Source organism: Mya arenaria, chromosome 8 (genome assembly GCF_026914265.1).
Source record: "Mya arenaria isolate MELC-2E11 chromosome 8, ASM2691426v1".
NCBI classification, from domain to species: Eukaryota; Metazoa; Mollusca; class Bivalvia; order Myida; family Myidae; genus Mya; species Mya arenaria.
Genome location: NC_069129.1, coordinates 60,428,069 through 60,440,414, shown reverse-complemented (window position 1 = coordinate 60,440,414; position 12,346 = coordinate 60,428,069). Strand labels below are relative to the sequence as shown.

Here is a 12,346-nt window from a genome sequence, read left to right as displayed (position 1 = left end):
GAATGCGAACAATTACATATTTACGTATCAAATGATTATTCATTACGATAACATATAAGTAGTATCTTTATTAGTTGAGTATTTGTTATAACAGTAAAGTAACCGACGACATACGTTTGTATAAAGAGGATCTCAAATTCGTGTTTATTTTGTATCGAATTTATTTTATTCATTTTTAAAACGATAAAAAACGAGGGTCTGTGGAGTTTTTATCGTTATTTTAATTGACGAGTTTAATAAATTTGATACAAAATAAATACGAATTTTGGATTTTAATTATAACATAACTCATTTACGCTCAAAATCTAGATCAAAGTTTCATCAATACACATCTTTGTCATAATGCGAAGAATTTGCATTGTGTGTTATTAGGATGCTTCATCCGCAGGAAAGAAAATAACGCGACATAAAAACATTTAATCAACATTAAAAAAACATAAATCATGTCACAATTATCAACTGATTTTCAAAGGTTTCTCTTAAAAACAACAAAAGTGCATATTTCAATCCATTTAAATCAAGCACATCAATAACAAGAGCAATATCATAACTGCGTGACGTCATTAGTAATCTCGCAAGTATGTGCATGTCATTTGGTGTTGAAGTTCAAAAGAACATAAGTCAGCGTCCCAATCGTGCGATCCGCTTTGTAGCTGGACGATTACCGCATGGATTCTTGTCAATTTGATAGATGTGCACAAAGACATTACCTCCGTGAATGGAGCACAATAAATGTTGTAAAATCCACCAGAAAAAGTGGGATTTTATGTGGAATCAGTGACTGTGAGAGTAACTGTCTGAACTTGAATGTTGCTGGTAAACTGCCTTGCTATGAGCGTTTTGAAAGGAAGTAGACTGTCATTGGAGTACAGGAAGTCATTCTAAAAATGCCGTCCATGTTTCTTTTTTAATTATGTTTAGCCTAGACGTCATTCACAACAAATTTAAAAAACACTGTTTATGAAATAAATTCCTAAATTTGTATCCATTACCATATCCATTTTGCAAATTCACAAGCTATTTCTTCAAAATAGTCCTTTTTAATACCTGATTTCAGTTGACAGACACTTTCTTATTACCCAAAAGAAAATGGTTACACACAACTATATTTTTAGGTTTTAATCTGCAGTATTATTTATAAAATTGAACATTAATTGTCACATAATATATATTTATATATTAAATTTAACAAAAGACCAAAATAAGACTAAATATTGAAATAAACCTAAGTATGTATACCACGCCGGGTAATCATTGGAGCCATAACATTTTGTTATGTGTTGAAAATGCTCCAACGCGTCTTTCGTTATAGTGCCAATGAGTGGAATATGGATGTAAACAGTGAGTATGGTTTCTTATTTTTCATTTTAGAGGTTTATACGAGTTAATTTAACGATTTGGAGAATGTAGTTCCACATAGGAATGGCCATGAGTTGTTCTAAATGTAAAAGATCTGAATAAAATTTAATATCTGATCGTCTAGAACTTGCATAACTTGCTAGACGTGAGTGTTGACAACGTAAAAATCTGGACTTTCGTGAGAATTGTCCACATGCCTTAGGTTTAAGCATTTTCTTTACATGTGTGTGTTTTTTTATTGACAAAAGGTTGCCGCGTTACAAATTATAGAAATTTATTTGTTACACTTGCTGCACTACGCTCGATTTTCTGAACGTTGTGGTGCCAATGAATAGGTTGTGGTGCTCATGAATATAATTTAGTAGGAAACGAATTGTGAAAAAACTGAAGCAATTTCATACCATGAAAATTAACAATGTACTGAATTAATATCATTTTCGATCCTTTTAAAGTAAATTTTTGGAAATTACCATTTAAGTGGAATTGATAAAAGCACGTAATGGCAGAACATTGTTCTTTGCTTTTTTCCGACTAGAGTACGTTTTTGACGTCAAACTTAAAGATGATAGGAGGTGCGTGGAGGTAAAAAAATCTATATTGCACTTCTAACCTACTGACGACACATAAACTCCATTTTTGTCAAAAAATACCAGACAAGCTTATGAAGAACATGCGTGTTGTTGGAATCATGACGTTTTCTGATCAATAAATTGAGTGACATATTTAGCAATGACATGTAGTTGTCATATATGTATATGTCTTTTAATTGCCGTAAAACATAACCGATACTCATTGCAAAACAGGTTCAAGGCGAGCTCATTGCAAGAAGGAGAAAGGTCGGCAATTGTTCCTAAAAACTGCTTTTCGTCATAACCAAATAGGTTTTGCTTTTCGTCATAACAAAATACAAACATTTGATACTTCTATATACTGTATGCCTTATTTGTAGGTATGTATATGTCCTGAGGATAGAATATACATTCCGAGACTTCCGTTTTAAGGCAAACATGGTGAATATATATATAAACAACTTTTTGGACCAGAAACGTAATTTGCTTCTCGTCATAACAAACAATATTTTGTCCATTTTCAGCATTTGCTCACGATTTTTGAAAAAACTATAAATTACTCAACATGCCGCTTAGTAACCGAGTGTAGTGTACATTTTTCCGCTTAGCCTCCGCTAGGTTTTATAAAAAAATGATATAAAAATAACACACTTACAGCTATAATCCTTTTTGAGTCGAGCGGTATTTTACTTCACGTTATAATTAAATGTGACGTCACAAACCACATGGTATGTCCACACTGTCAGTGATAATACCCAACGTTCGAAGATCCATAACATAATAAATCATGAGTTTCAGCTGTGAACAGTATGAATTATGTTAAGAGAAACAAACTAGTGAAACAAGTTTTAGATACATACAAATTCAGCTTTTTTTTGCTTAGTAATACCAAGATAGAGCATGTTGGAGGCAGTGCATGGCCTTATTTTATATCATTTATTTATGAGACAATGGTTGACATATATATATATATATATCAACTATTGCCTCATAACTAAATGTAGTTATACATAGGTCTGTCAACTTTTGCCTTATAAATAAATGTAGTTATACATAGGTCTGTCAACTATTGCTTCATAACTAAATGTAGTTATATATAGGTCTGTCAACTATTGCTTCATAAATAAATGTAGTTATATATATATATAGTGTAGTCAAGGGACTATAGATGTGGCTTTTATGATATCAAATGCAATATTTTATTTTACTCATTACCAATATTATAATTGTTAATATAGATTAACTGGCACATAACGATTCCAATATTTGCATTTATAAACTTTTATTAGTAAATATAACAGTTTATTAAAAATAATTTATTTTATACGGAATATGAAATCATGTCTATAACTTTAACTTTTAACTTGATCAAAGTTCGACTACGTACACACACATCACATTCTAAAATGCCTGCATATTGTCATGTCTCAAAATATAAAATAGCCAGACTAAAATGTATGCCCCCCCCCTCCCCCCCCCCCCCCCCCCCCCTATAAATAAAGATTTATATCCGCCTTTCCATGCGGAGTTTCTGCGCCTTTGGAGTGTTTGACAGCGGGCTTTTCTCGGGCGAAATGTCCACAATGCGTCCTGCCTCTGGCGACCACCGATAACGCTGTAATAAGCTCGCGAAGATCAGGTGCAACTCTGGTTTTGCAACGAACTCACCCAGGCACACTCGTTTGCCTGCTCCAAAGGGGAGCCAGCTCTTGGGTTTTGGTCCGAGCTTCCCGTGCTCGTCGAGGTAGCGCTCGGGTTTAAACTTCTCAACCTCGTCCCAGGCATCCGGGTCGTGGTGCAAGGCCCAGTGGTTGATCATCACCGGCGTGCCTTTAGGGATTTTGTAACTTCCTGTAAAAGATGGGTTAACATTCAAATGACAAAAATCTTTAAGATACCCATGCTATGAGTGCGAAGACTTCTTAATATCTAGGAATAAGGTTGATCGAACATTCTGAGATACAGGCTATTAATAAAATACGGACCAGGCATGACGAGAAATTTAGACCGTCATAACTTTACGATATGCTCATTCACGTTTCGCATAACGTCCATTGAGACTTACCTATGGATGTGTCACAAAGCGTTTCGTGCCAGACGCCGGTGGGGGCCACGGTGGCGATGCGCATACTCTCATGTAGCACGGCCTCCGTGTACGCTAGATCCGGTCGGTCGCTCAATCCTGGGAGACGGTCACGGCCTATGGGTGAAAAATACCCTGATTTATGAACTTAAGCTATTGAAGTACCGAAACCGATATACACATAGCTCAACATTTTTTTGGTTGCTACTTTAATATGTTGTTTACAATCTACTGCTGTTGTCAGTCAGCCACGTGGTCAGGAAATGTTTAGGGTAAACAGAAAGAACGCACTAAGTTAAACCAGATTCAAACTCCACACCACCAGTCTTATTAAGCTATCACACAGCGCTTACCTACGACGCGGTCAATTTCCTCCTGGGCTATCGCTTGTATGTCGGGGTAGGCGGCCATGTGTAGCAGCGCAAACCGCAATGTCATTCGGGACGTGTCCACACCCGCTGTAAGGACAGGTAAGTAGCGTGAATAGGAAAACAAAACCAAAAGTTGTTTTTTTTCTGTATAGGCCGTAGTTGGTGATTAAATGGTACTTAGCCAATGATACTCAGGCAACACATCGACTAATTTTAAACACACCGTCTCCTTACCAAAGAATATGTCCGCAATGGTCTGTATGATGTGTGCATCTGTCAGGGCGACAAGGGCATCTCCTTCCGATTCCTCAGCCTCCGTACGAGCAAGAATAAGGTGGTCCACGAGGTGACGCAACTCGTCTGGGGGAGAGGACACAGGGGTAAGGCTACTGTATATACAACACTCATTTATTGTAATGCTTCTACTTTCCGAGGTATTGTTACTTTGCTATCACACACGTTTTAAACATCATATTCATTATTGTTACAAAGTCAGAAATCAAGCACCTACCTCGTTTAAACATATTCATTATCGTTACAAAGTAAGAAATCAGGCACCAACCTCGTTTAAATGTCTTTTTTTCATCATGGTATTTCTTTCCAATGAAGTCCACTATCACTTTTTTGTAGAATTTCTCCAGTTTTCGAAATCCCGGTGACTTGTACACGTGCCTGATGGGAGGAATGATGTCCTCCAGAGTCCCTGATTCCAGCCCATCCTTGGTCAGCTGGTCCCCGTATTCTATGATGAAGTTTACTTCTTTGTCTTCGAAACCGTATCTGGTAACAAGTATATGCATTCTAAATGTGCATCATCATCATCATCATCATCATCATCATCATCGTCGTCGTCGTCGTCGTCGTCGTCGTCGTCGTCTTCGTCGTCGTCGTCGTCATCATCATCATCATCATCATCATCATCATCATCATCATCATCATCATCATCATCATCCTCATCATCATCACCACCACCGCCGCCACCACCACCACCACCATCATCATCATCATCATCATCATCATCGTCAGCATCATCATTATCATCTTTGTTCTTACAGCTTAGTATGTAGTGTTAAATAGTCACTAAAGTTGCAAACGGATTAGTCGATCGAAAGAATTACTCATTATTCCAGTATCAATTTTGCCATTCGTTTGCATCCATAATAGCTACAATAGTTGCTAAGAAATATGGAATGCCAATGTGAATCAAATTTGTTTTTTCTCCAAAGAAATTGAAAAGGCAGAATCTCGACTTACGATCCTCCGAAGCATAAGCCGGTAAGGATATTGCCCACTATAAAGTTGATGTGTTCGACAGGGTCAAAGGGCGAGTCCGCGTGCCCGTCCATCTCCGCCAGTGCCGTCTCCAAGGCCGCATGCACACGGTGTTCTAGGGCCGGTCCCTGCATGTAGTATCTGTGGAATGTGTGTGGGGGTTAAGATTATACGTGTCTTTAATGTTCCTTTACCTATTAAAATACATATGCATGTACTAATGCGCCAGTCAATTGTAACCACGGCCCCCACAGGTCCGGGGGTATACCGGGGATACCCGGGGAAATGGGCCGTGTTTTTACTTTTCAGGTGGCCCCGCAGTGCCGGGTGACTGTGTTGGTTTTGTCTTCACGCCAAACTTAGCGGGAAATTGGCCTTATCTAGGGTCCCTTGTATGCGGGGGCATTTGGCGGGGGGTTTACCAGCAGATTGTCCCCGCAGGGCGGAGACTTTGCCCGGCTTGGCTGGACCGAAATTCAAAGTCCCCGCTATTCCCCGGACCTGGGGGGCGTGGTTACAAATGACTGGTGCATAAGCATTGAAGCCTACCTCAGACTGATCACGAGAGCTTCATTCAGAACGAGTCAAAGAAATCCATTGGATACAACAATGGAAAATTATTTATTAACGAAGTGTACTCCTTTTAGTTATCAATTCATCAAGCGTCGTATGACGAAGATCAGGTGCAGATTAAGATGGGAATATTGAGCGATGCGCTCGAAGATCCTATCCTGTTCGGAAATTTTACAGACCTCAACACTGGATGGAGCGTTACGCATAGGGTAAAAATAAAATGAATATGTATGTATCAACATGAACAAACTCTTAGTTAGAACGTAGGTGAGGTTTGAAACTGATTGATTAGTTCTTGACTACGTGGCTTGCCCCTGTTCTTTCCAGTTGTATTATAAACAGTTATGTAAAAACATCGCATAGGAACCTTGAGTGTTTTTGCCGTACCTGAGGGCCTTTGAGGAGAGTTTACGGTGTAGTTTCCATGTGGGCGAGTAGTTACTGAACGCGATGTCCCGACACCCGTCCGTAAACATCTCGACTGGAGCAACATTGATTACACTTTAATTTACTACATATGTCGGAGAGCTATCAGTCACTAAAGCAACAGTTACCTCTGGAAAAACTGTTTACAACTCCCAACTTGAAATGTATCATGTTTAGCAATAGAACTGTCTTTCTTTATCGATTGAAATATGTATTTGCTATACTGGCATGTGTATCAGCGGCCGCATGTATCCGTGCGTTACCTGAGGGTGTGATAAGCCTGTTGGCAAAGTCTGTGGACTTTTTCACGAGAACCTCTAGCGCCTCGTCTATCTTGTTTACCACAACTGTCTTCATTGGACCTGCAAGGGAAACACACAATATCATTCTGATCATTTATCCAACAGAAGTACAGGGACCTACAGGGGGTCACACTCATTCCGTAATTATAGATCAATTGTCCCACAGAAGTACAGGGACCTACAAGGGGACACACTCATTCCGTAAATATAGATCCATTGCCCCACAGAAGTACAGGAACCTACAAGGGGAACACACTCATTCCGTAATTATAGATCATTTATTCCACAGAAGTACAGGAACATACAACGGGAACACACTCATTCCGTAATTATAGATCAATTGCCCCACAGAAGTACAGGGACCTACAAGGGGACACACTCATTCCGTAAATATAGATCAATTGTCCCACAGAAGTACAGGGACCTGCAAGGGGAACACACTCATTCCGTAATTATAGATCAATTATCCCACAGAAGTACAGGAACCTACAAGGGGTCACACTTATTCCGTAATTATTGATCAATTGTCCCACAGAAGTACAGATACCTACAAGGGGTCACACTTATTCCGTAATTATAGATCAATTGTCCCACAGAAGTACAGGAACCTACAAGGGGTCACACTTATTCCGTAATTATAGATCAATTGTCCCACAGAAGTACAGGGATCTACAAGGAGAACACACTCATTCCGTAAATATAGATCAATTGTCCCACAGAAGTACAGGGATCTACAAGGGGTCACACTTATTCCGTAATTATAGATCAATTGTCCCACAGAAGTACAGGGATCTACAAGGGGTCACACTCATTCTGTAATTATAGATCAACTATCCCACAGAAGTACAGGAACCTACAAGGGGTCACACTTATTCCGTTATTATAGATCAATTGTCCCACAGAAGTACAGGGATCTACAAGGGGTCACACTTATTCCGTAATTATAGATCAATTGTCCCACAGAAGTACAAGGATCTACAAGGGGTCACACTCATTCCGTAAATATAGATCAATTGTAACAAAGAAGTACAGGGATCTACAAGGGGTCACACTTATTCCGTAATTATAGATCAATTGTCCCACAGAAGTACAGGGATCTACAAGGGGTCACACTCATTCTGTAATTATAGATCAATTGTCCCACAGAAGTACAGGGATCTACAAGGGGTCACACTCATTCCGTAAATATAGATCAATTGTCCCACAGAAGTAAAGGGATCTACAGATCAATTGTCCCACAAAAGTACAGGGATCTACAAGGGGTCACACTCATTCCGTAAATATAGATCAATTGTCCCAAAGAAGTACAGGGATCTACAAGGGGTCACACTTATTCCGTAATTATAGATCAATTGTCCCACATAAGGACAGGGATCTACAAGGGGAACACACTCATTCCGTAAATATAGATCAATTGTCCCACAGAAGTACAGGGATCTACAAGGGGTCACACTTATTCCGTAATTATAGATCAATTGTCCCACGGAAGTACAGGAACCTACAAGGGGTCACACTTATTCCGTAATTATTCAGAAGTACAGGGACCTGCGACAAGTGTAGCGAAGAGAAATAGAGTGAGATAGATAGAGCTCAGATTTGTGACAGGGTATGGGTCCATGATTACGATTAGCCTGAAGGTCGAGTCTGGACTCAAAGATGGGATCAGTTGCACTCGCGACTATAAGGGTTATAACTCATGAACAGTGGAACGAGTACTATACTTTTTACACGGCATGTCGTCAAAGCAATAGCGATAATTACTGAAACATGGATATTATTAGAACTTAGCGTGAAATTAAAATAAGAAACGAACAGAAGAGCCGTGAATGTATATCTTAGAATATATTCACTCACCTAGATGGATGGTCAGAACTGGTCCGTATACCTTCGACCATTCAAACGCTTGCTGTGGAAGGTCATTTAACGTTAATTCTAAAATAAAAAAGTTGAACAGAGTGAGATTATAAGTATCTTCCAAAGCTGAGAGTGTAAGATAGGTTCATCCCGACCCGAGCGTAGGGTGTTTTGAGACAACGCGAAAACTTTTTCTTCTTCACAGGACATTGCGACAGGTAAACACTGAAAGTTTACCTGTCGCACCAATTTTTTACCTGTCGCAATGTTACAAACAGTATTCAGTTACATCAGCCTAAACCTTGATTTTAAGCCTCTTTTTTAAATAAGTTTTGTAATTCCCCATTATAGCAGGTTTAGATCTTTTTGGTTAGATTTGTCCTACAGAACTATAATAAATTACAAAAAAAGCCAAACATCATGTAAAAAAATCAATATTCGGATCTTATAAATGTCATAAATTTTTTTATTCCCTTGCCTCCCAAAAAAAACCTCATATCTGGTTCGTCTACCCATGGAACAGCTAGATCGTACTCTTTTAATTCATCTTTAAATTAAAGATACAGTACGGTTATAAAATGTAACGAATTGTACTGCAAGTCAAACTCAGGCACAACATTTATGCAAAAACGAAAGTAGTGTTCTTGTTATTGGCAATGTTAAACAGAGCGGAAAGAAAGTCAGCTCGGTATATTAATCGTCATATTTAAATTAACACGATTGCCGGGAACCACTTCGCCGAAAATAAATACATACGGAATTTTGTAATTTGCGAACATTTCCGTAAAATAAAAGTATTAGAGGACGAGCTGAAATCGGAACCTTACGCGTTTTATCGGCTTTTACGGAAACATGTCGAAACAGGGTTTACAAATAGTGATACACAGATTAACACGCTGAATAATCATGATATAATAGTTAAAAATAACTCTGAACATTTATTTTGAAACTGAAAATAAATTTTCCGAAAATTAAACAGTGCTGACTTTAATTTCTCACCTGACATTGTGACCGACCAAAACAAAAGTTTCGTCGGTCAAAATGGAAATATACCGGACATGTCCGATTGTCCGACGGACATTCGCATTGTCTGTGTTTTGAGGAAACGAGGTTTACCGAGTTTCCTCAAAACAGCCTGCGCGAGCGTTCGAATGAACCTACCTTACACGAGCGAATACGTTTTTTTCTCCCATCTCAGTGAAACAAAATTTAGTAAAAACTGTATTTCTTGCTGGACCTCTTTTGTACGTAGTGAAAATAAATGCGTATGAATGCGTGTGATAATTCGTGGTTGTGATGGATATGCGCGCAGTGATTTAGATTATGTTAATAGTCAAATCGTTATTTTAATAGTTCTGAGGAGAGTGAAGAATTATTTCTTGAAAGGTGCGTGAAAACTTTCTTATGGTGACATTTGAAACGAGAAATAAATAATTAGCATTCTAAATACAAGACATGGTTTCAATGATGCTACAGACGACAGTCTTTAACCAGGGAGGTAATTACAATGTGATGACCATTAAAAAGGAGTTCCATACGGGTTCTTGTTTTATCTTTGCCCATGGGCATTATAAGAATTTCTAGCATGGTTAAATTTTCGGATCTACTTATCTGGGTGGAAGAAACACATATATGCGATAGGTGGGTTAGGGGTGTGGTCAGAAACTATACCTATGTTGATAAAGATATTTAAAATTTCTAAACTCGATTTATATGAAGAAAAATATCAAAGGTGCCGTATGATAGAGTGGATATATCGATGTTTTGTAGCTGCAACATGTTTCAATATAAAATTAAATTAAGTTGAAACAAGTATGCAACGCGAGAACTCTTATAGTAGTGTGGCTTAGATATCTTGATCGATTAAAGAAATCATGCAAAATAAAATGAAAAAATAAAATTTCAGTGGTGTTTTCCTTACTGTAAGCATGTCCCAGCAGGGGGAGCTCGATGCCTGGGCGGGGCGGGTAGTTATAGCGCATGCGCCTGAGCAGCCAGAAGGAGAAGAGGCCCGCTACCAGGGCAACCAGGCCCGTCGTGATAGGAGAGGAAGGCAGGTACGCCTCCACCGACATAGTTAGTCTGGAATATTACAAACGCTGTTTATTCACTTGGTTACGGTTCCATATGGAAGATGCATCACATGAAACCGTGATTTGTCATTCACATATTTTCTGAACAATTTTAAAATAAGCCTTGTACTAAAATTGTTTTATGTTGAAAATCTACACCAAAAGGGATTTTAGTGTGTTTTTATCATAAACATGCAATAAGCAATACTGCACCACATGTAAAATTTAAAAATAAACCACTCGTAATGGATAATTGGGGGACCCCCCCCCCCCAGGGGGTATACTTGGTTAAGCTTGTCCGTCTGTCTGTCTTTATAAGACACATTCATATCATGAATAGCTTTCTTTTTAATATTTCACATTTCAAATTTGCGTGTTACCTTTATACCGGATACCATTATGTTTGGGAAAACATTTATATACATCTTACGTATATATGTAACAGTACAAATATTACTTGGCGGCAACAGAGCAATCTTACTGTACCCAATTTGCCTTTATTAAACATAAATCTGATGAGAACTGGTTAAATAGAAACGGTTTGTCTTTAAATATTCCAGTCTCGTTTAATAACTTATGAACGTGACAGAAACTATGATAGATGAATACAGTAAATATTACAATTAATATTAATGAATTGTTGAAAACTGTACAGAAAGTAAGTGCGTTTAATTAAATGTTGTTCTGTGACTTATTAATGAGCATCATTTTACGAAATTCTATTCTTTTACACATTATCAAAAATCGTAAAAACAGTATTTCAACGAAAAATTATTCCGTAGTACAGTAGTCAGTGTTTCCAGTAAGAGCCTCACTTTATTTACTAAATGGTGATCTTACCTTTCAGATGTATCAGTAAGAAAATTCCAAGTTATAATGACAACGAAATGTTCAGTCTTATTTATATACGCATTTGCATCCTGCCGCAAATAAACCACAAGCTAGATCATAACATGACCTTTAAATTATGCATGACTCAGTCAATATGATTCTTTTAGTAGTTCATACTTGTACACCGTATATCACGCGCTAGATCCTTCCAGTCGTGTTTCGATGTTTACAAGACAATGATACTTTCTAAAGAATATTTCCACAATGAAACTACACTCAACAATACTTATAAACACAAAATACACAATAAATGCAACCAAACAGGCTCAAAAGCAAACAATCGAATAGCTGGTTCAATCAATATTGAGGACCTGCCTGTGACGTCGAGGGTCAAAATCAAGCACATAACTATAACACAGATCAACATTGAGCACAGAATATAAAATAAGCGGTGAAAATCAAGCACAGAACTAATATAACATAGTTCAACATCGAGCACCGAATATAATTTAGAATAAACGGTGAAAATCAAGCACACTTTTGTTTCGTTTTCTTTTGTTTGCATCATCTGAACATTTAATTATATAAATACAATCGACTCAAAATAAAGTTTCAAGTATGGGAATGTGCATTT

General features: G+C 38.0%; 1 protein-coding gene across 2 annotated transcripts; it reads right to left on the bottom strand.

Annotated features, from left to right (window-relative positions):
• Positions 1-3,413: 3,413 nt before the first annotated feature.
• Positions 3,414-12,039, bottom strand: LOC128242653 (steroid 17-alpha-hydroxylase/17,20 lyase-like). 2 transcript variants are annotated; one of them, XM_052959890.1, is made up of 11 exons: positions 11,890-12,039; positions 10,731-10,891; positions 8,810-8,887; positions 6,917-7,015; positions 6,615-6,708; positions 5,637-5,795; positions 4,945-5,162; positions 4,617-4,742; positions 4,365-4,469; positions 3,994-4,128; positions 3,414-3,779 (listed from the first exon to the last, which is right to left on the bottom strand). In XM_052959890.1, the coding sequence occupies exons 2-11, from the start codon at positions 10,882-10,884 to the stop codon at positions 3,433-3,435; spliced, it is 1,515 nt and encodes a 504-aa protein (XP_052815850.1). In that variant the 5' UTR covers positions 10,885-10,891; positions 11,890-12,039; the 3' UTR covers positions 3,414-3,432. The 2 variants fall into 2 exon arrangements, with proteins under 2 accessions (XP_052815850.1, XP_052815849.1); XM_052959889.1 differs by lacking the exon at positions 11,890-12,039 and adding an exon at positions 11,722-11,878.
• Between the last annotated feature and the right edge of the window lie 307 nt (positions 12,040-12,346).

Excerpts from the sequence above, each read along its gene's own strand:
- LOC128242653 (XM_052959890.1), bottom strand. The coding sequence starts at position 10,884 with ATGTCGGTGGAGGCGTACCTGCCTTCCTCTCCTATCACGACGGGCCTG. Across the intron at positions 5,163-5,636 it reads GGCTTATGCTTCGGAGGATC|ATACGGTTTCGAAGACAAAG; the intron begins GTAAGTCGAGAT and ends ACTTGTTACCAG. Across the intron at positions 3,780-3,993 it reads GCTTTGTGACACATCCATAG|GAAGTTACAAAATCCCTAAA; the intron begins GTAAGTCTCAAT and ends CATCTTTTACAG.